Consider the following 20,534-nt stretch of genomic DNA (forward strand, 5'->3'; position numbering starts at 1 on the left):
AGACGTTATTGCCTCGGGACTATCCACTACGGATCGCATTTTGCCGTGTGATGCTGCAAAAACACCGGGAAGATCCCCAGTTCCTAGACAAAGTTCTATGGTCGGACGAAACAACCTGCAAGAAAGATGGCTATTTAAATCTTCACAATTTACATAGTTGGAGCAATGAAAATCCGCACCTGATGAGACAAGACAAATCCCAATATCAATTCAAGGTTAACCTGTGGACAGGCATATTAAATGGAAAAGTGATTGGGCCCTTTGAGTATTTTTGTTTTTCTAATATGCATTCATTACGATCTCCAGTGAGGAATATCGTATTAATGCATTCGTTGATTATAATAATCTTTGGGCATGCAGGTAATCGTTCAGCCAAAGAGGTCGCTTTTGCTGTGCACAAATTAGAAAGATATTTGCTGTGTAAAATAACTCACATAGGCATGCCTATGAATGCGGTTCCGAACACAATTCCGAAGTGTAAGGGACGATGTTAATCTTGAGCTGTGAGACCTTAGGAGTTCTATTCATAAAGAAAATTAACGGTTTAATAATTTTTTTTATGTCGAATCGGACTATCATCCTTTCTGCATCGTGATTATGGTCTCAAAATGAGATTTTGTAATGTAAAATTTATTTAAGTTTTAACGACTAAAAAAACCTATTATAACAATAAATTTAACACGTCAATTTATGATGCATTTTAAATGATTTACATAATTTCATTCCAAGAGTTCCCGATTCTTTATTAAATTGTTAGACATATTTCATTTTTAATCTGTGTTTTTTGTGTCAAACGCTTGTCAAACTCCATGGGCCTGTGACGTCCAATTAAATAAGACCTCCATACCCAGTACGTAAGTTTGATATTTAGGTTCTGAATAAAATGGATGATGAGGATAATCTTCTATGGTCGGCTCAAATACTAGAGTGTTTCCTTAGCGTACATTGTATCGTTGTTCGCATCGCGTATCGCACGAATGTGAGAACGCGGCAAGAACGCGGCTTATAAGTCTATTAATCTATATATTCTTTTAAAACTGGCGCTGACACATGCCTAGTGGCCACCGAAAACAATAATGTTTTGTAAAACCGCGCTGTCATTTTGGTTTCTGTTATTGGCTGCCCATTAACAGGCTTCGAAATAACGGGTTGGCATTTATTTGACGCGAATTTTCGGTTTGAACCGATTTTGTTCGCATTTAATTGGGCAATTTTCCGAAAAATTTCAAATACGTACTTAGTGGTAAGTTTTCCTGAAAAATTTCGCAACAATTGGAAATATGTAATTCTAATGCTCATATTATGTTCTACTTTTAGAAATATCTTTTGAAGTCTCATTTAAATATAAAATTGAATTTAGTATAAAATTGTTTATATAAAGGGAAATTATAGAAACACGAGATTTAAAATGATTGAACAATAGCGAAGAAATAATCCTTAGTAAAAAAATCTATAAAATGGCTATGGTGTTCGTTTAGTATCTTCAAATTTTGATAGGTGTTGACTGTCAAATGGAAAAATGCAGGAAAATATTGGAAAAAAATATTTTAAACACAGATCACACACACAATATTCAACATATCGACTAACAAAAATAAAAGTGATGTTACTTAGTTTAACATGCTCGATGGTTTAACACGACAATGTGACATGATAATGTGATTTCAAGGATTTAGTGACACTTTATGTATGTACTTTTCCGCATTTAATATGTAATAATGTTGTTGGTGTCTCGAATTTTGCATAAAGGATTTTTATAATTACTACTGTGAGTTCGATAACTTAAAAAAAAACTGATCGTTATGTTTACGTCACTACAAATCTTTTGATATATAATTATATATTTTCTTGTTATTTCTAATATTGGAAGATGCGCTGAAAAAGACGCCACTAGAATTTAAGTTGCAAATTAAAGTAAAAATTAATTAGACTTTGTGTTTAGTCGGTAGATGTATTACTATAAACGAATGATGTTGGTTTTTGACTTATGTGCTTTAATCTGCCGAGCGACCTTTTGTTTAATAACTGTGTTTTGTTATCATTAATTAATTGTTAGATTCAAAAGATGTGTTGCTGGGAGTTTCTTTCGCCGTTTCTTCTCCCATGCGTTAACACCTTTACGAAACGGTAGTAGCTTTCGTTATTAATAAACAGATATAACTGAAAATACAGTATTTTATTTTAAACCACAAAACATTAGCATTATGAAAAAGTAACTAGGACCGATGAAACCGTAATTTTTACCGTAAAAGTGCGATACAGGACATCACTAATAGTAACCGATCCATAAAGGTTTGAGGCGCGTCACTATCCGGTGCACTAGCGCCACCAGCGTGCTGTCACGGGTCACGGAACTACCTCTACGAACGTTCCGTTATAGGGCCTGTTTCCTATCTGTTCCTACTATATCTTTCTAATTTGTGGATTTCGTCGATATGGGCTGGTTAAAATCGGTCGCGAATTATTGACCATATCCATGGGCTCTATATAACATGGTCGCTTATTATTGATTCCGAAGTGCAATCTTATTTCTTCTGCACCAATTGCACCATAGATACTACAATGTTCTGCATCACAAATCAGAAAAATTTGTTCTTTGAAAGGCGCACAGACTATTAGATGCGAAGGGTGTATGAAATTTTTGTTAATTAGATCATTTCTCTTTAGATTTTTCATTTTTATAAAGTCATAGCTAGGCATAGAGTACAAGGCTAAAATAAAGCAATAATACCGTTTTTGCAGTGGTTTATAATAAGGTAAGTTGCCTATGTCTCCTTTTATTTTTCTTTGATTTTTGTTGTAATTTGTACAGAGTGTATTCAGAAAATAATGTTGTATTATATACCGCAAATATTTGGCTGGTTGTGTTAGGTACGCCTTTTCTAAAGACACAAAAGTATAAGGCTCGCATCGTACACTTCGCACGTTACAAAATTTACCAATGATTAATTTACAAAGGTAGTATAGGTTCGAAAGTACAGACGTTTTCGTGTGTAATTTTTCATCAGTATTACTTTCTATTTTAATAAGGATCGAAATACCACTCTGCACATCCACCATAGAGCTTTAAATTGTACAATGTTATCTTAGGTTAATTTTTCAGCAATGAAGCTTGTACAAAGTTCTGGGGAAATTCCTGAACTTAAGAAATCTAATGTTCACATAAAAAATGAAAAAGAGCTGATTCAGAAAGTGAATAAGATAATTAATGATGGTAATAAAAAGCTACAGATTGTGACCGACTTTGACCACACTCTTACAAGACACACTATGGATGATGGCAGCATGGTTCTCACAAGTTTTGGTAAGCAAACTGTAAAACAACATTTTAATAATGAAGTAACAGAAAATGCCTAAGAGAATATAATTTTTACCATTATAGAAAACAAGTAAAAATATAAATTAGTAAAAAAACATGTTAACAAATAAAAAAGTTACCTACTAACATTTTGATGATCTCAATGGCCCAGCGGTTAATACTGGGGACTCTGTAAGGAGTTCCCGTTTTCTGTTCGATTTTAATAGTCATTCAGTTACATTTTCTCTTAGGGAGACAATGAATTTAATGATTTTTTTGCATAGTGTTAAATTTTATTGTTTTTTTTTTTTTACTAATGAGTATAGTAAAACACTGATCCTATAGTTGAAATCTAGACTTTGCTATGTAAACTTACAGAATTTAATCAATTCAGGCACAGTATTTAAATGTAAGGCACACGAAAATGTCAGCATTTAGTGCTATATGTACTGCTTACATTGATTCAATATAGTATGTTTATTGTAAATCACTGAATTTTGTCAGTAACTTGTTGATACTTCTCTATGGAGATGCAGGATGTGGCAATTATATACACAGAAAGCACTTGGAAACCGCTCTGTAATGCTTGTAGTTGGTTATTTGAGATCCATATAGCAAAAGGGGGTACTAATACTGATATTTAATTTTACAGTTCCTCTCCAATTTGCTTTTGACTATTTGGTGAACAGTTGGCTAACAGTTTTCCAAATCCTGGAATGTGTTGACATAATGTCCAATTAGTGACACTACCTCCACATCCAGCAGCCACAGTGCAAACAGTTTGGGGGACCAAGCATCTACATACATAATAGTTATAAAAAAGGGAAACACTGCCAGAATTTGGGCATCTAAATGCGGGAACCCAACTAAAAAAATACTCAAATAGGATCTATATTTTTTTTGTAAAAAAGTAACAATAAAACTGACACAGGTGATGATTGCCACAAATTAGATAGAGATATGATGGCCATATCTTACTAATACTATTCTTTTAAAATTGGAGCTGGCACACGCTTAGTGGCCGGCTCAAATTATAATGTTTTGTAAAAAGTCATGGAACAAAAGTTGTTGTTTATGATGATGTTAGTAATATAGACCTGCAAGGTTGTTAGTATTTTAAAAATAACTCTGTATATATTGATAATTTAAAAAACATTAAAAGCACTCATTGATTGCTAAATTTCTTAAACTCAGGTATGTTTAGAGAATGTCCATCAATACCTCAGGAATATAAAGATGAAGACGTCCGCCTATGGGCTCAGTACAAGCCGATTGAGGATGACCCCAATATGACCATTAAAGAAAAAACCCAGCACATGATTGAATGGTACATTGCTTCTAATAATATGCTTAAGTAAGTATAAGTAATTAAGTACATATTTGAAGGAGACCTGAAATTTATTTTTTGTTTTATTTGAAAAAAAAAAAAACAATGTGCTCTAGATAAAATTAAACTTTTTGTATATTGCATTGAAGTAACATTCAGCAATCACATAAGAAATAAAAAACATATAAAAACAGCAACATATTATTGGGCTTTTTTTGCCTAGGTATAAGCGCTGTGGTAGCTACAGGTAGCACAGCGTCTAGCACGGTAAGCTAGAAGACGTCGGTTCGAATCCGGCCGGATCGAAGGAATTTTTTCTGCGTGTTCGATCTTTGTATTATGATATAATTTTAACAAACTAGTGGAGTAATTTCACAAAAAATAATTGAATATCAATTCAATAAAAACTTAAAATAGCGACATCTCTCGCTAGGACTGGTAGCTGTAAAGGTACTAGCTGGGTGGTAAATCTTTCATAGATGTCTCAGATGGCTCTACGACTAAAAAGTCGTTGAAAAACCAAATACAAAGACTCGTGTCAACAAGCACATAGAAAAATTCGTGAGGTCCGCTGGTTCGTTCCGTGGCTTAGTTGGTATAGCGTCTGGCACGGTAAGCTAGAAGACGTCGGTTCGATTCCGGCCGGATCGAAGGAATTTTTACTGAGGGTTCTACCTTTGTATTAATAATTAAAACTTTAGTTTATAAAGTTCTAGTGTGTGTGGCTGTTGGCGCAGGCGTCATGGCCTCGGTCTTAAACGACGATTTTATTTTATGCACTAGAGCATAAAATCCTATTTTATGCAGCCTACACCCAGCATTAATATGAACTTTAAGAGCATGAGAAGTGAAAAAACATTTTGTAAAGTTATTGCCGGTGCGAAAGTTGAAATGCTATATCACGGATTATTGTGGTTTTATATTATAATCATTATATTTGCGTACCTTATTATTGAATAATAACTGAAGATAAAATTAATGCAGCTTGTATTACCTCCGAACAAAATTCGGTATTTTTCGTAGATTTGTTACTTTTTACATATCTGTCTACACACTTCTATACAATTAGTACTGTATTATTCTTATCTATCCTAAATGACTATCTATTGATAACTGTTGTGGTGAAACAATTACAATATTGCAATTATGGTTGCTACACGTCATTGGAATATCACCAATACCGATACTAGATAAAAGGTATGAAACCTTAATGGTTGGTTTATTTAGATAGAAGAAGAAAAATCCTGGCTACTAACACAAATAAAAGCAAAATATAAAAAATTTGATGATCTGAGGTTCGAACTCCAGACATTCAGTATTCATACTTTGGACAAAGAAAACTCTAGACCATGCCATGTGTGTCTAAGTTTCGAGCGAAAAATACATATTTTTATCTAATTGAAAGATTGTACGTGAAAAGTTGTAATTATATCCTTCCGCATAAAATTAATAAAATAAATAGTACAAGCGCAACTACAGTCAGTAATTTTATGTGGAGGGTGGGTTGATAAAATTAACTGCATGAAAAAATCAACACAAGCGATATTTTGCACGATTTAACCTTCACTGGGTTTGCGGAGTAGCAAATTAATTTACTTCCGTTTTTATTAACATGGACTTCCGCAAATTAACGCCTGAATCTATTAATCAATTATTGTGTATTTTTGATTATGATATAATTATCATTTTTGTTTGACGATCTCAATATAATTTATTCTACTTTGACATGTGCAATTTATACTGTAATATTATATTTGAGAAATAAACGAATCTGGGGGGCTACTCTCGATCTCCGTCCGACATCCGTCCGAAACAATTCCTATCAAATAAGTAATATTCGACAAAATTAAAAGACAAGTATCCAGTATGAAGCTTCATTCGCATCACGTCTTTTCTTTTGGTCAAGTATTGCTTATTTAGACCCCCTGAATCTGAATTCTGTTGTTAGGATGAACGTAGGTTATAGAGTGAAATATGTTGGTTTACAGACACAAACATGTTTATTGTTTTATCTTCAGAATGTATGAATGTCGCAAACTCAAATAAATTAAAATGTGAACTTATTTGCTAACAAAACTAACTATGTTCCATTCACCATAACGACCGGTATTGCGTTGCTTATTTAGTAGCAGTAGAACTCCTAGTGAATGAGTTTTTGAAGGGTAAAGGTGCTGGTAAAATTACAGGCACATGGTACTTTTCAACTTTGTCTCAGAGTGACGGGTGCAGTGGCAGTGCCCCTCAGATCATCCAGCAACCTTCTCCAGGTCATTAGTACCTTGTTGTCTTACCCACACCGCGTGTTACCACTCGAGAACTATCTGACTCCAGCGCAAGATCGGACATTGTGGTGATTTTTAAGGGAGACCTAAGTCGTCATTCAGCTGAAATGGTGATGATGCTTCATTATATATCGCGGTTACCAAGGAAATAATAACGGAGCTATGTCGATGTGGCAGAAAGAGGTTTAATAATAAATAACTTCTTCTTTATTAGCTAGCTAGCAATCGAAAATTAGTATGTAGACAAATAATAAATAAAATTTATATTTAATCGGGCACAAAGTAACTACAGTTCTAATGTCTTTATTAGCTAGCAATCGAAAATTATAGTAGACAAAGCCTTAGATATTTATAGTTTATGAGTGCTATCATGCTGAAATACTTCCAAAATATTGATTGTATATGTTTTGGTGAAGAAAATAATAAATATAATGTACAATCTGTTACTGCCTCCTTGGCCGAAAGTTTACCATGCTGGACCGCCACGCAGAGGTCCTGGGTTCGTTTCCCAGGCTGGGAGAAATATTTGTATGGCCTACAATTATTTCTCTCATGAGTGTAATTTGTGGTTGTCTATGTGGATGTCCATGGCACCCGCGATACAGGTTATCCTTAGTACGGGGCTATGAATGTGTGCGTTATTATTATTATTAAGAACAAGAGCACGACAAGCGTGAGACTTAAGATTTAAATTCAATGCTCCACAATGTCAAGCTTGATGTGCTCTGGGCTGTACGTTATTCACCAAAGTGGGAAAGAGAATGTGACAATCGACAGTTTTTGTTATTTTAACTTCTAAAATACTAATTCTTGGCCGGCTAAACATTATATTGTCAGCATCCGTACAGTTACTCACTGGAGCTTGAATTTACCCGTTCCACGCCCTTGGCGTGAGTGGTCCCTTTGTCCTTGCATAGCAGAGACGCGTAATGGCTTGCACCGTTTACTCGCTGTGGAAGTCCACACATAAGATTTTGTGCTGCCAGGCTGTTTCGGCGATAGGCTTTCAGCGCAATTAATAGAGATATTCATAAATAAGATTAATCATAAGTAAATAATTACAATTTATATTGAAGGAGGCACATACTATCATAAATTAAATCAACTCCCTGTATACTAGTAAAAACGAATTTTTCTTTTCTTCTAGAGACGTCGTTTTCCCTCGAAATGAATTGACGGATGTTGGCAAAACTATGGTCGATTGCTTTAGGTGAGTATATTTGTCCGTGCATTGATCATAAAAACAACTGTAATGTGACGACAATGTTATTACTTATTAGTAATTACAACACGTTCTAATCGGTACAATGTACTGATAGCATAGTAGAATAAAACAAGTAGGGCAACTCCGTATCAAATAACAGAGCGGTTTGTGTGTGTGCGGTACCGTCTCGCGACATGTACAGACAAGCAGTGTTGTGCAACGGTAGAGCTAGGCTATCCAAATGTGTGCGTCCGTATAAGGCGCGCACACGCACCAGTCGCGCTGCTACGGTTGTGCGGAGTTACCGTACTTGTTCTTATTCTGCTACGCTAGTCCTATTGTCATTGTCTCAGTTTTTAACGCGGATCATGTACTCGGAAATCGGACGGTGTGACCCTAAAAAGATCTAGCATGTTATGTAGCATATTATTTTACATGATATATGTAACTTATGCAGATCGATTTTTATTCAGAATTACTATTTATTATTATTAAACCGGCAATTTGTAGAGAAAGTCATACAGTCTTATTATATAGTATTGATTATAGCGCCCCTCCCTATCAATTCTGGGTTATACGGGAAGAGCACTATTAGGTAGTGTGCAAGCAAACCCGCACAGGGACCTTATCAGTGGTCCAACACAGATTTTATCTGGTGCTCAAAAGGCTATGTTGGCGAGACGCTTGCCTTAGCAGTTTTAAGAAGAAGGCGAAGGGCAAAATAATTAAAGTATCCCTCGGAATATTAGGGACGTATGACAAATGAGTATCAAAAACAAGTCAAAAGGAATGCAAATTTGAAAGGAATGAATACTATATAATCTCAGTACGAAGTCCAAAAAAACCGACTTCAAAAGTCATTCATCCAGCCGAACATACAGTCGAATTGAGAACCTCCACCTTTTTTTAAAGTCGGTTAAAAACGTATCAAAATGTGTGTGCTCGCTCTACTTGCCTCCCATTATGCACTACACAACTAATAGTTGCCACCGCTACTCCGTTGAATCTAAATTCAACTACCTTTCCGTTTTAGAGCCAGAGCTGTTGCTCACCTCCCGACGCTCCGATGCGTCTCTCTAATTTTCAAAATTCCTAAGTAGCCGGAGAGGGCGGAGAATATCTTGCTTATACTCTACTAGTTGTCCGGACTAGTACCGGATATGTCAGTCGCAGTGTCGATAGAATAATAGGCCCTCGTAGCTGCGCACGGGATAGACGCCCCGGCAACAAGCTTGATACTTTGGACTCTTCTTATCGCAAGTGGCATAGGGTTCAATTTAAATCTGAAGTGTCGGCTCAAACTCTATTATTATTCAACAGGTAATTTGTAGAGAAAGTCATGCAGTTGATATTTAATTACAATCAAAAGCACAAGCTTTATTAAACTTTACGTACGTGCTCTTGACGTACTTAGCGATGGTGGAATGAACTCATTTTTATACTTGATTTATTTTATGAGAAATTTATTTCTTTCTGTTATCTTTTTTGCTACAAGGAAAGGAGTGAAGGACATGATAACTTGGAGTGAGACACAGCAAGTGCCTGTCTTGGTGTTCTCGGCGGGACTAGGGGAGTCTGTGCTCGCTGCTATGAAGGCTGCCAACTTCCTTCTGCCACATGTCAAGGTATACCTTTTAGCAGCGTTATATTAGTTTGTAATTTCACTACGATTTGCTCTTTTTAATCTTCTCAATATGATTACGGCAATTTCTGCCACGCAGAGATCCTGGGTTCAACTCCTGGGCCGGGACACATTTTTGTATAGCCAACATTTATTTCTCTCTTGAGTTTGGGTGTAATTTGTAATTATTTATGTCTGTACAATTGCACCTGCGATATACGGTTTCCCTAGTGCGGGGTTACGAGTGTGTGCGTTATTATTATTATTATTATCAATCCTGCTTATTGGCTTTATTTATTTGTGTGTATTTGTGTGGTCGAGTGTATGTGCATATGTATACGTGTGTGTTGAAAATCGTGTTGAATACGTTGGTTCTTTGTTTAAAAAAAAACTATATTTTGCTTTGTCTAAAAGGTGGTCTCCAATTTTCTGGATACAGACAGCCATGACAAGATCACGGGCATAAAGGGCGAGGTAATACATTGTTACAACAAAAACGAGACTGTAATAAAACACACGGAATACTACGAAATGGTCAAAGACAGAAACAACGTGATCCTTATGGGCGATAATTTAGGTAACGTTATTTTTTTTTTCATTTTTGGTTCGGTTCCAAAAATAGGCAAGCAACTTTTAAAAGCCATTTAATTCACTATTATTATTTACTTTTAAAAATAAAATTATGTCTCCGTGAAGCACATTTTTTATCATCATAGTATTTTAAGTACTAAATTTAAGTACGAAACCATGCTCAAATTGATAAAGCACTCTTAAAACAATGTATTAATAGTTTATTTTGCATTGCAAGCATTGGATTAAGATAATGAACATTAGAGATCGCCGGTCAAGATTGCTTGTTGTTATTTAAAGTGAAACTAAAAGTTCATATTTCCTCGTAATATGGTCCATTTGTCCATCCTCGAACACATTCCGCCTTACTATGATGATAAATAAATTATGTCTATCTATAATATTTAAAGCACTTTTCCACCGTGTCTCATAGCCTGACGGGTGCAGTGGCAGTGCCCCTCAGGTCTATCCGATTTAAAGCTCTGAGTAGCACTGCAACTGTTATCGACAGGCGTATGTATAGCTTACCATCAGGCACACGACGCGTTCGTCCCGTCACTTGCTATTATAAAAAAAAACGCCCTGTATACATTAACTCGTTCATGGCCAGTACTTGAATAGTACCGCACACAAAATGTCACTATTTTTCTTTATGCCGTAGTGTTTATATATTGATTGAACAATGTAAATAATTGAATTTGTCAGTACGTTGGCGATATTTCTCCATGGAGAAGCAGTAGGCGGGAACTACATTTGTGTGTAATGCTTTAGCATTTGGAAATTGATCTGTAAAACCCGTAGCTGGTTTTCTGAGATCCGTTTGGCGAAACGGGGTAGCCTGTACTATCGTATGTCCCTGTCTACTGACCTGAGAGATATGGAGTTCCGGGCAGACTACGGGCTCTCCGGTAAGACCAGGGTACGTTGGGTATCCGGGCCACGCCCTCCGCCAGTGATACGGTTTCACGGGCATCTCTGGTGGACTCGGACGTGGGTATGGACTCGCCGAGGATTTTTTTTTATCGGTTTACAAATTTATTTATTTAGTTTGTACAACTTACACTCACAGTACTTATAACTAAACATGTAAGTCATAGTCACAAAAAAGGTTGAGTCGATCACCTGCCAAAGATAAGATGCGGAATTTGGACCACAGAGCTTTGGGCGGTGACGCCTCCAAATAGTAGTAACCAGCGGATGTTAGAAATTTTGATTCAGTGTTGCTGAACACGTCAGTATCACTTGTTTTGCTTAACGATTCAATTACGGCCAATGCTTCGAAGAATGGTGTCCGTCTTAGTGTCACTGTGCGGGTTAAATGAAAGTTGAATAAAGGGTATTTGCGCTGACGAAAGACGTAGCGAGAGATTAGCGGGATAGAAAAAGGAATTTGAGCCAATAGAGGAGGGTTAATTATACATCCTCTTATTAGGTTAAAAATATATTTTAGTAGCGCCAGTTTTCGCTTGATCTCAAGCGATCTGTACGATACCATGCCCAAAATAAAGGGTGTAGGGTACATAAGGATAGTACCCATAAACTTTACTATACAAATACCTCAAAAATTATTTCTGGATTCGTTCTAACATTGCTATATAGAGTTTATTGTGGGGATTCCACACTGCGCACGTAGCTTCCAATTTACTTCGAACCAAGGCATTATAGAAAGGACAAATTGCCTGTTGATGGTCAAAAAACTTAGATTGCCGCTTGATGAAGCCAAGACTTTTCCAAGCACTATTACATATATCGATAATATGATCGTTAAATTTGAGTTCAGAATCGAATCTTACTCACAAATCACGAACAGACTTCACACGGTTCAAGGTCGTGCCCCCGAGGTTTTCATTGAGGAGCTCATTGAGGATTGGATCTCTCCGGGAATAAGACATCACTGAACACTTTCCAACATTCATCTCCAAGCTGTTGTCCCGGCTCCAAGCGAAAATGCTCTTAATATCAGCTTGTAGTTGATCAAAGACCGCGGTGCACTTCACCGGCAAAGCGAGTTTGACATCGTCAGCAAACATAAGGCAGACAGAAGATTTTACAGATGTAGGAAGGTCATTTACAAGCAGTAAAAAAAAGAGAGGGCCGAGACTGCTACCTTGCCCTATACCAGAAGCACCTGTAGAAGGGGAAGATTTAAAGTTTTCAACCCGCGCGCTAGCGCGTCTTAGTAGCGGCCTAGACGACGGCTTAAGGACAGAAGACGCATGGAGCGCGTGAGTTGCCCTTTAAGTTGAAAGCTTTGTCTGGACATTGTCGCAGGAAACTGCGACCGGCATTTCCTGTAATAGCCCGTAGAGCGGGTAGAAGATGAGCTACATTCTTCCGGTCCTTCCAGGCGCGCAGGTTTCTTTGGTACTGGAGAGACGCGTCAAATCGGAGCGGAGATTTGCAGTTTGATTTTGATTGCCTCTCCCGATTGGAAACTGCGTCTCTTCCGAGTCGAGGCGCATAATTGCGATTCACTACTGGCCGATCGGAAACTTTTGACATTTCTAATCGGAACTAGAGTTGATTTAACTCACAAATTAGAAAGACATAGTAGGAATCAGGTTCATCTTCTCGCTCAGAAACCCATCTGATTTTGACACTATTTAGATATATAGTTTCCGATTTGAATCAAAATCAGGACGTGGATACCAAAGTGGACTTTAGAGCTCACGGCTCAGCGGTGACAACCGTTAGTTGTGCAATGCGCAACGGGAAGTTAGCGTGCCGGTATTTCACTACAGTTCCGATATTTATCTGGAAAATAGCAGCAGCGGGGCAGTTCTTCAGCCTTTTGAGAACCGGATGAAGCCTGTGCGAACAGGCCGATTTGGGGTCAGGACCTGACTAAAAAGGTCCCTGTGCCTGCCCAGGGTATAGTGCCCTTCTCGTATACTCTTAAGAGCGCTTGCGCACTACGTCCGATTCGTACCAGTTCTGAATCCGAGAAATGACGGTCCGAAATGTCACAGGGACCATTTTATCTCTAGTTACACAAGCGATATTTGTATTCGTTCGTATTTTCTCGGATTGGAATAGGACTTAGCGCACAAGCGACACTTGAAGTCGGTCCAAGTTTTCTAGATTTGTATAAACATGGCTTCGGGTCGAATACGAGTTTAAGCTTCGGGTCGGTAGGGAGGGTCACTATAATCAAAACTTACACAAAAAAAAAACGCGGGGTGTATTATCTATCATATTGTGATGTATAATTTTACGGCAAACGATACTGTCCATGAACGGGTTAAAGTACTATTTACTGAAGTCCAAGCTTTGTTGCTGAAGTATTTTATTGTAATGACATCTAACATTTTATAATATCGGTAAATTGTCGAATGTTTGTTAACTAGCATTCATTTAATGTTGTAGGTGACGCGGGCATGGCCGAGGGCATGGAACACTGCGATGTAGTTATTAAGGTGGGATTCCTAGGAGACAACGTCGAGGGAAACCTAAACAACTACCTCAACACTTTTGATATAGTACTAGTACGTGAACCTTCAGTGGATGTAGTTAATGCCATATTGAAATTAGTGCTGTGATTTTTATTAGTCGTGATTTAATTGTATTGCACCTGTCAGTGTACTTTACACTGTTTTTATTTTTGTACAAAATGTAAGCGTCATTTAATGCATCGCGGACTGCAGCACACTGGTTGCACTAGCAGTTGCCAATTGTGATACAATTGCGCCAACTGCATTCCAACGGGTATTTTGCAGTTGAAATGCAACAAGTATGATTACACCCTTATGTTTACGTTATGTAAACAAACGGGTAAACGTCATAATGGCTATTTTATCGTTTTAACATGACACTGTTGGATTATTTTTCTTTTAAATGTTATTTGTTCTAAAACTATTATATTATTTATTATTATATTATGTTAAATATTAGTGATTCTTTTCCGTCTGAGAGATATATTATGGTATTAGTAAATTTTTATAGGGAACATTCATAAACTGTTTTACGTCTTCTACTAATGCTAATCTGTTTGTAACGAAGACAAGAACTCTTGAGAGATGATGTGCTAAGTACGTTATTTTAACGCATTCACTGCCGGCAACGCACATAATTCGTTCACCTGACTTACACCTACTGCCTTGCTACGTGCCTTGAACGCTACTGTGAGTTCATACATTTCGAAAACTTCGCCCAGTGCCGTCAATGTATGTACATACGAGTCATACGTTACGTTTTCATCCGTTTAATTTTGCAAGGGTTTGCATAACTGAAAATATATTCAAACGTAAACATAACTATATAAAACTAAAACATTCATTTACAGGTTTATAATTTATTTTTATTACGAACAAGTAAATAAAAATTATGGAATCCCTCTTTTTAGGGTATATAGGCCGTCGGAGTAAGCTTATTCTAGCGTGGACAGTAAAACACCTTAACTTCAAAACGGCGTAACGACTAAATCTAGATTTTTTTGCGACTAGAACCGACTATCACTTTTTTCTGGCTAGTCAAATTTCAAAAACTCGACACCCGTTTGAGGCACTTGGCGAAAGTTCGAGAAACGATGCTGGCAGTTGCAGCTGTAAGTCGCACAAAGCGCATAGTAATGTTTATTTTGGAATAATAAGGAGAAATAAAACAAAGTGATAAAGAAATTAAATATCTTGTTATTATTATAAAACAACACATATTTGTATGTATTTTCTAGTCATTAATGAGTTTGCAGCGCGGGCACCGAGTAGACGACAATTTTGTTTATTGCGAACACTATCACAACATGGAAATGTACGTGGAACTAGGAAAAGGCATTTTTTCTACTAACAACTTAATTAACAACTCGTCATTGCAATGATTCAATTAAAACTTCACTCGTTACCGTAACAGGCCACAAAACTTCTATAAAAAACAAAATGTAATCAAAGAATAGTTCGGTGCTGATAGATTCGATTTTAGTCGGACTTGTTTGTGTGACTGATTACAATCATGCTATATTCTACTTGTTTGTTTATGAACGCAAACTTGTAATGCGTCTCTTGTTTTTTTTAAATACGAAAACTATATTCGTCTAAGATAGTGCAATTACGCGTAACTAGCATTGGATTAGGAGTTTCCATTTCGAAAAATCAAATCCGCGTAAATGTCGCGGCAACCACCTTGCGTGATTTATGGGAATCTATTATGAGTCCGTAGACAATATAAATTAATGCTTACTGTGCAAAAATGAAAGTCGTAGCCATTGAAATAACAAAGTAATAACGTTAATTCCCTCCCCTGTAAAAGTTGGTTTACTGCAGATACGCGCCTTTTACCATCCATAACCAAAGCAAAACTCATAACATCTCTATGGAAGATCGTTGAAGACAATAAGCATAAGTATATAACGATATAAAAATGCTCTGCAAATTCTAACTTTCGTTGAACAAAGACTAGTAATAATTAATTTACCCTAATTGCCTTTTAACAGAATGGTGATAAAAATAAACTATAGCTAAAGGGTCACAGAGTTATCTTTAAAGACTTATCGAATATTCGATGATTTCATAACTTTTTCGTGACGTTAGTACGATAATTAAAGAAAGAAATATACTTGTAGAATTTAGAGTCAGCTTATGCATAAACTTGTACTAACACATATTTGTTATAAACTAAATTCAATGATTTACATTATGGCAAGAAGTACCTTCAAACGACGTATTCGAGGCAGATATCTCCGTAAAAATGACTGGAAAATACATCTTTCATCACGATACCCTATTAGTTTAAACGATGTGAACAAATTAAAAGCTCTAAAATAAACAACAGTCTTAGAACATACAAGTTATTTACACAAAGATTGTTTTATATAAAAATATCCTACTGTACATATAACAAACATCGTTCATGTAGAAATATATAATTTGTTTTTATGTACACAACTAGAAACAATATTAAAATAGACAAATCTTGTTAGGAATCGTTCTAATAGAGCGAGGGTGCGTGAAATACACTCGTGTAGCAAGTAGTAAAAAGGCACTTGTTTTCAGGTATATTATAAAGTTCTATAAAGGGTCTAAGAACACATTATAGTATTGGTCCTGTGTTATTTGACAATAAGAACTGGATCGGTACATCACAAAAGAACGATTTAATGGAATGTTGCTTGTGTATTTGTGTATGTATTTTAAGGAAATGGTTTAATTAGTAGTATACGCTACTTGACCATAAGATGGTCATTCTCGGACTAGTAAGTAATTTAGTAGTGAACACACTACCAAATTTTCCTGGCAATTTTTATTATTTAAGTATTACACTTTTTTATCGTGCAATATTAATTAATATTCGAGTATTGTATCGTGAAATATTATTTAATATTTACTCGATAATTATACTTGAGTATTCAAATATTTAAATAATAAAAATTGCCACGGATATTAGGTAGTGAGCACTAGTTCGTGAATGATCGGAGAATAACATTATAAATGTGACATAATAGATGAATTTATTACTCAATTGTGTCGTAACAGATTTGGGTGAAATTTTGTGATAGGATAAGGGCAAAGGTCCTTTTAATTTCTGGACAGAAAAAGGTGATTAAAAGTAAAGTTCTCTACTGTGTTTCCATAGCACGAACACTTAAGATAAACTGTTGAAACAGTTAAGAAACAGAAAAACAGACACAAATATTATAAGAGTATTAAGATTATTTCAAACCAGTATTATGTAAGTTTGCAAGCAATTGACGGGTGTATTTCTTGCGAAATATTAAAAGGTACGTCCCAATAGTGAGACAGTCTCGGGCAAGGCAGCGATTGTCGCTAGATATATAGAATACACTCTACGGGGAAGCCAACCAACATCACAACTATTCACCTAGAAAAATATGACTCTTCACCGAACGGTGTTTCATAATTTCATCATAAATATTTTTTTATTTTTAACATCAACGCGTCTAGTTTAACGTTATAGACTGGAAAAGTTTGTTGCGTGTGTTGAACTTTTGTTAAGATTTAACTTGCACTGGAGCAGATATGAATACAATTCGAACTAGGGGGTCTACTCTCGTTCTCCGTCCGAAACAATTACAATCAAATATTACTTTACGACGAAATTAAAAGACAAGTATCAAGTATGAGCTTCATTCGCATTATGCTTCTTTGAATTTGGTCGAGTATTATTTATTTGACAGTAATTGTTTCGGAAAGAGAGTACAGGGCTTGAGACAGACAGCAAACAGTTAATTGCCAGCCAAATCTGTTAATCAAGGATACTTTCAAACAGCCTAGCAATTAAAGTTAGACGCATTGGCGTATCATTCAACAGTCATATATGAACACTTTAATTTATAACAAGGGCCAACTCTACCCGGTTTGAAGTACTAAATGGCAAGTTTATCTCTAAAATGGAACACATTTTTGCCTCATTTACTGGCGTAAAATAATAGAACACTTCAAGACGTTAGAAATAGGATTTTGCAGATTTTTAAAATTAAATGTTATCGCAGATAAATCGTAAGAGAATGAAAGGGAGGTTTCAAATTAGACGCTTATAGCAGCGTCTAAGTAGTTTTCAGTTCACACGCGTGTCACGACAGTGGCGCCGCAACTGAGCTTCTTAATATTGTAGACAATTAGTGGTGCCGCGGCCGCAGTGCCACAGTGGCGCCACTGCAGTGCTTCTATAAGCGTCAAATTTAAAAAGAATTGAAATTTATTTGAAGTGTTCCAATTACGTCAATCTTAATATAAAATACCCGATTTTAGCGTCCTCTAGTTATTAAACAATTTGCATTCAAAAGCAGATTAGATAAGTACATAGACATAGTGCTCGGTCAAGTTCGAAAGCATATTTATACAATAGATGCACAAAACTGATTTAAAATAACACACCATTATTATAGTTTTTTCAGAATTGGCAGATCTATCAGTACGCTCCTTGTGTGGGCTTCGAAAGACTAAAGATTATGATTTGCAAGAAAATAAAGTATGGTAACTATGAGTTCAGATCAACAACAAAGTCAAGATAACATAATACATATTTTATTCCCTTACTAATATTGTTAATGCAGTCGTTTGTTACTTAATCGCATCCAGATTGTTCACCGCACTTTAATGAAATTTTATATTTTGGTATATAACATGGTTGTCAAGTGTTAACTCATCCATTTAGACAAGAAATTAGATTCTGTACGTACTGTAAACGTGTAAGGTTTCATCTGGACTTTTTTGTTATTTTAAAATTAATTTAGAGCATCATCAAAGGTACAACTTCACTTAAAATGGTATATAAATGCCCAAATAATAAGTACATGTTTTCCAATGATAAATTCTTTTTTACATTTTATTGATTTTATCGTTGATTTCTTTGCGCGTTTCACTAATAACTTGACGATTTTAAGATTCTACTATCCTTTTCTATACATACTAATTGAAAAAGAACATCGCTACTTTGTAAAATAATATTAAGGCTGATTTCAGATAAATAAATATACTATAGGTACAACTATGTATGTAAATTATAATCACGCTAAAACGCTGCGCAAACGACGCGTTCTTTTTTATGTATGGAGCTGTCAAAACTTACTGTAATCGAATACTGACTTTTATTGCTTCATGCGTATAAAAGAACGACGTCTGTGGAGAAATCTTATAAGCCCACGTTTGCCGTTGTATAACTTACTAGGCCACCTTCAAATTAGACGCTTGTATAAGCGAATAGTTTTCATTTAATATCTAGTCTGCGCTGCAGCTGCGCCACAAGAGCACCACTGTACCGCTTTTATAAGCGTCTAATATAAAGGCGCCCTTAGACGATTATTACCCGTGTGGTTTTGAAACCAGACTTAGCATTAATAAAACACGCGACATACTGTTATATTATTCAGTTTAGTTCTTATCTCTTTAACAGTCCCGATTCTTAATACATGAAATTATAATACAGAATTGATTCGGCCAGCCCAGCACGCGCTGACGCCTCCTTCAACTTGCGCTTGACGCTTGGTCCCGCTTTTCCGTACAAAAGCACATTATTACTACACTATAATACAGTTCTAATGACAGATCACAGCCTAAGTTTAAATTAAATGGTTCGAGGTAATCGGCCTGTGACCGATTCATTGGGACGTAGCCGTGGAAACTTAGTTTTATTTCAGTTATCATTTATAGATATAAACACAATACTACACGGTTCTAACGTACTATTACTTCTAGTCTTCATATATTTGATATAATATTCAACTGATATTCGAAATCACATTTTGTTCGGCTTCTAAATAACCGATTTTCATAAGTCCTTCGTTATAACATATATTCTCTATTTTCGAAGAATACAGGCATGTATAACATGACGTTAATTGTTAAGAGTTTCATGAAGATATGAACTCGAGGCTACGTCCCATCGGCCACTATGCAAGCACCAATGAGAAGAGAACCGCGACACGTTGTCACTGTCACGTTATCGCTGTTACGTCGGAAGTTTGCTTCGCAAGTCCGTCTTCGTCAGTCGATCTGTGAGAAAAAAATATTATCACGATATTTGAACATTTTAATCGTGGGCAAATTTACTGGCAGAATGATGAAATGAAGAACGATAAAGAGTTTAATTAAATTTTTATTGAATTGATATTCAATTCTTTTTTGTGAAATTACTCCACTAGTTTGTTATAATTATTAATACAAAGATCGAACACTCAGAAAAAATCCTTCGATCCGGTCGGATTCGAACCGACGTCTTCTTGCATACCGTGCCAGACGCTATACCAACAAAGCCACGGAACGAACCAACGGACCTCACGAATTTTTCTATGTGCTTGAGTCGTGTCTTTGTATTTGGTTTTTCAACGACTTTTTAGTCGTAGCGCCATCTATGAGAAATATATGAAAGATTTATCACCCAGTTAGTACCTTTACAGCTACCAGTCCTGGCGAGAGATGTGTTTATTGAATTGATATTCAATTCTTTTTTGTGAAATTACTTCGATGGATCGAAGGAATTTTTTCTGAGTGTTCGATCTTTGTATTAATAATTATGATAAAGAGTTTATTTAAGTATTATTTTATTACATATATTTTAAGTAATACTTCGCACCCTACGCGTAACAAGGCCACATCAGCAAAATGTTAACCTTTCAAGGGTGTTGTTTAAAAATTCTACTAACTTTTTATGTTTAAATATGAAATTTATAAAATTTCAAATATACATACTACATAATTTGTTTTATGTCGTTCATATTATTTTTATGATTTCCATGTGATAAAAGTACTTTTGATGAACTATCATAGTGGCTTTATAATACC

At 35.9% G+C, this 20,534-nt stretch overlaps 2 protein-coding genes across 2 annotated transcripts in view; one reads left to right on the plus strand and one right to left on the minus strand.

Annotated features, from left to right (window-relative positions):
* The first annotated feature begins 2,466 nt into the window (after positions 1-2,466).
* On the plus strand, positions 2,467-14,880 carry LOC113235478 (7-methylguanosine phosphate-specific 5'-nucleotidase). The gene is made up of 7 exons (XM_026471174.1): positions 2,467-2,756; positions 3,104-3,304; positions 4,493-4,652; positions 8,055-8,117; positions 9,607-9,736; positions 10,147-10,309; positions 13,669-14,880. Exons 2-7 carry the CDS (start codon positions 3,106-3,108, stop codon positions 13,839-13,841), a joined length of 888 nt encoding a protein of 295 aa, XP_026326959.1. The 5' UTR covers positions 2,467-2,756; positions 3,104-3,105; the 3' UTR covers positions 13,842-14,880.
* A 3,748-nt stretch (positions 14,881-18,628) lies between these two features.
* LOC113235477 (probable phospholipid-transporting ATPase VD) overlaps positions 18,629-20,534 on the minus strand; it is a 112,684-nt gene continuing 110,778 nt past the window's right edge. The window contains exon 16 of the mRNA XM_026471173.1: positions 18,629-19,745. Within this exon, the coding sequence (XP_026326958.1) occupies positions 19,688-19,745 (58 nt within the window). The 3' untranslated portion in view covers positions 18,629-19,687. The remainder of the gene's footprint in view (positions 19,746-20,534) is intronic.

Source organism: Hyposmocoma kahamanoa, unplaced genomic scaffold (genome assembly GCF_003589595.1).
Source record: "Hyposmocoma kahamanoa isolate Upper Pololo Valley unplaced genomic scaffold, ASM358959v1 87, whole genome shotgun sequence".
NCBI lineage: Eukaryota > Metazoa > Arthropoda > Insecta > Lepidoptera > Cosmopterigidae > Hyposmocoma > Hyposmocoma kahamanoa.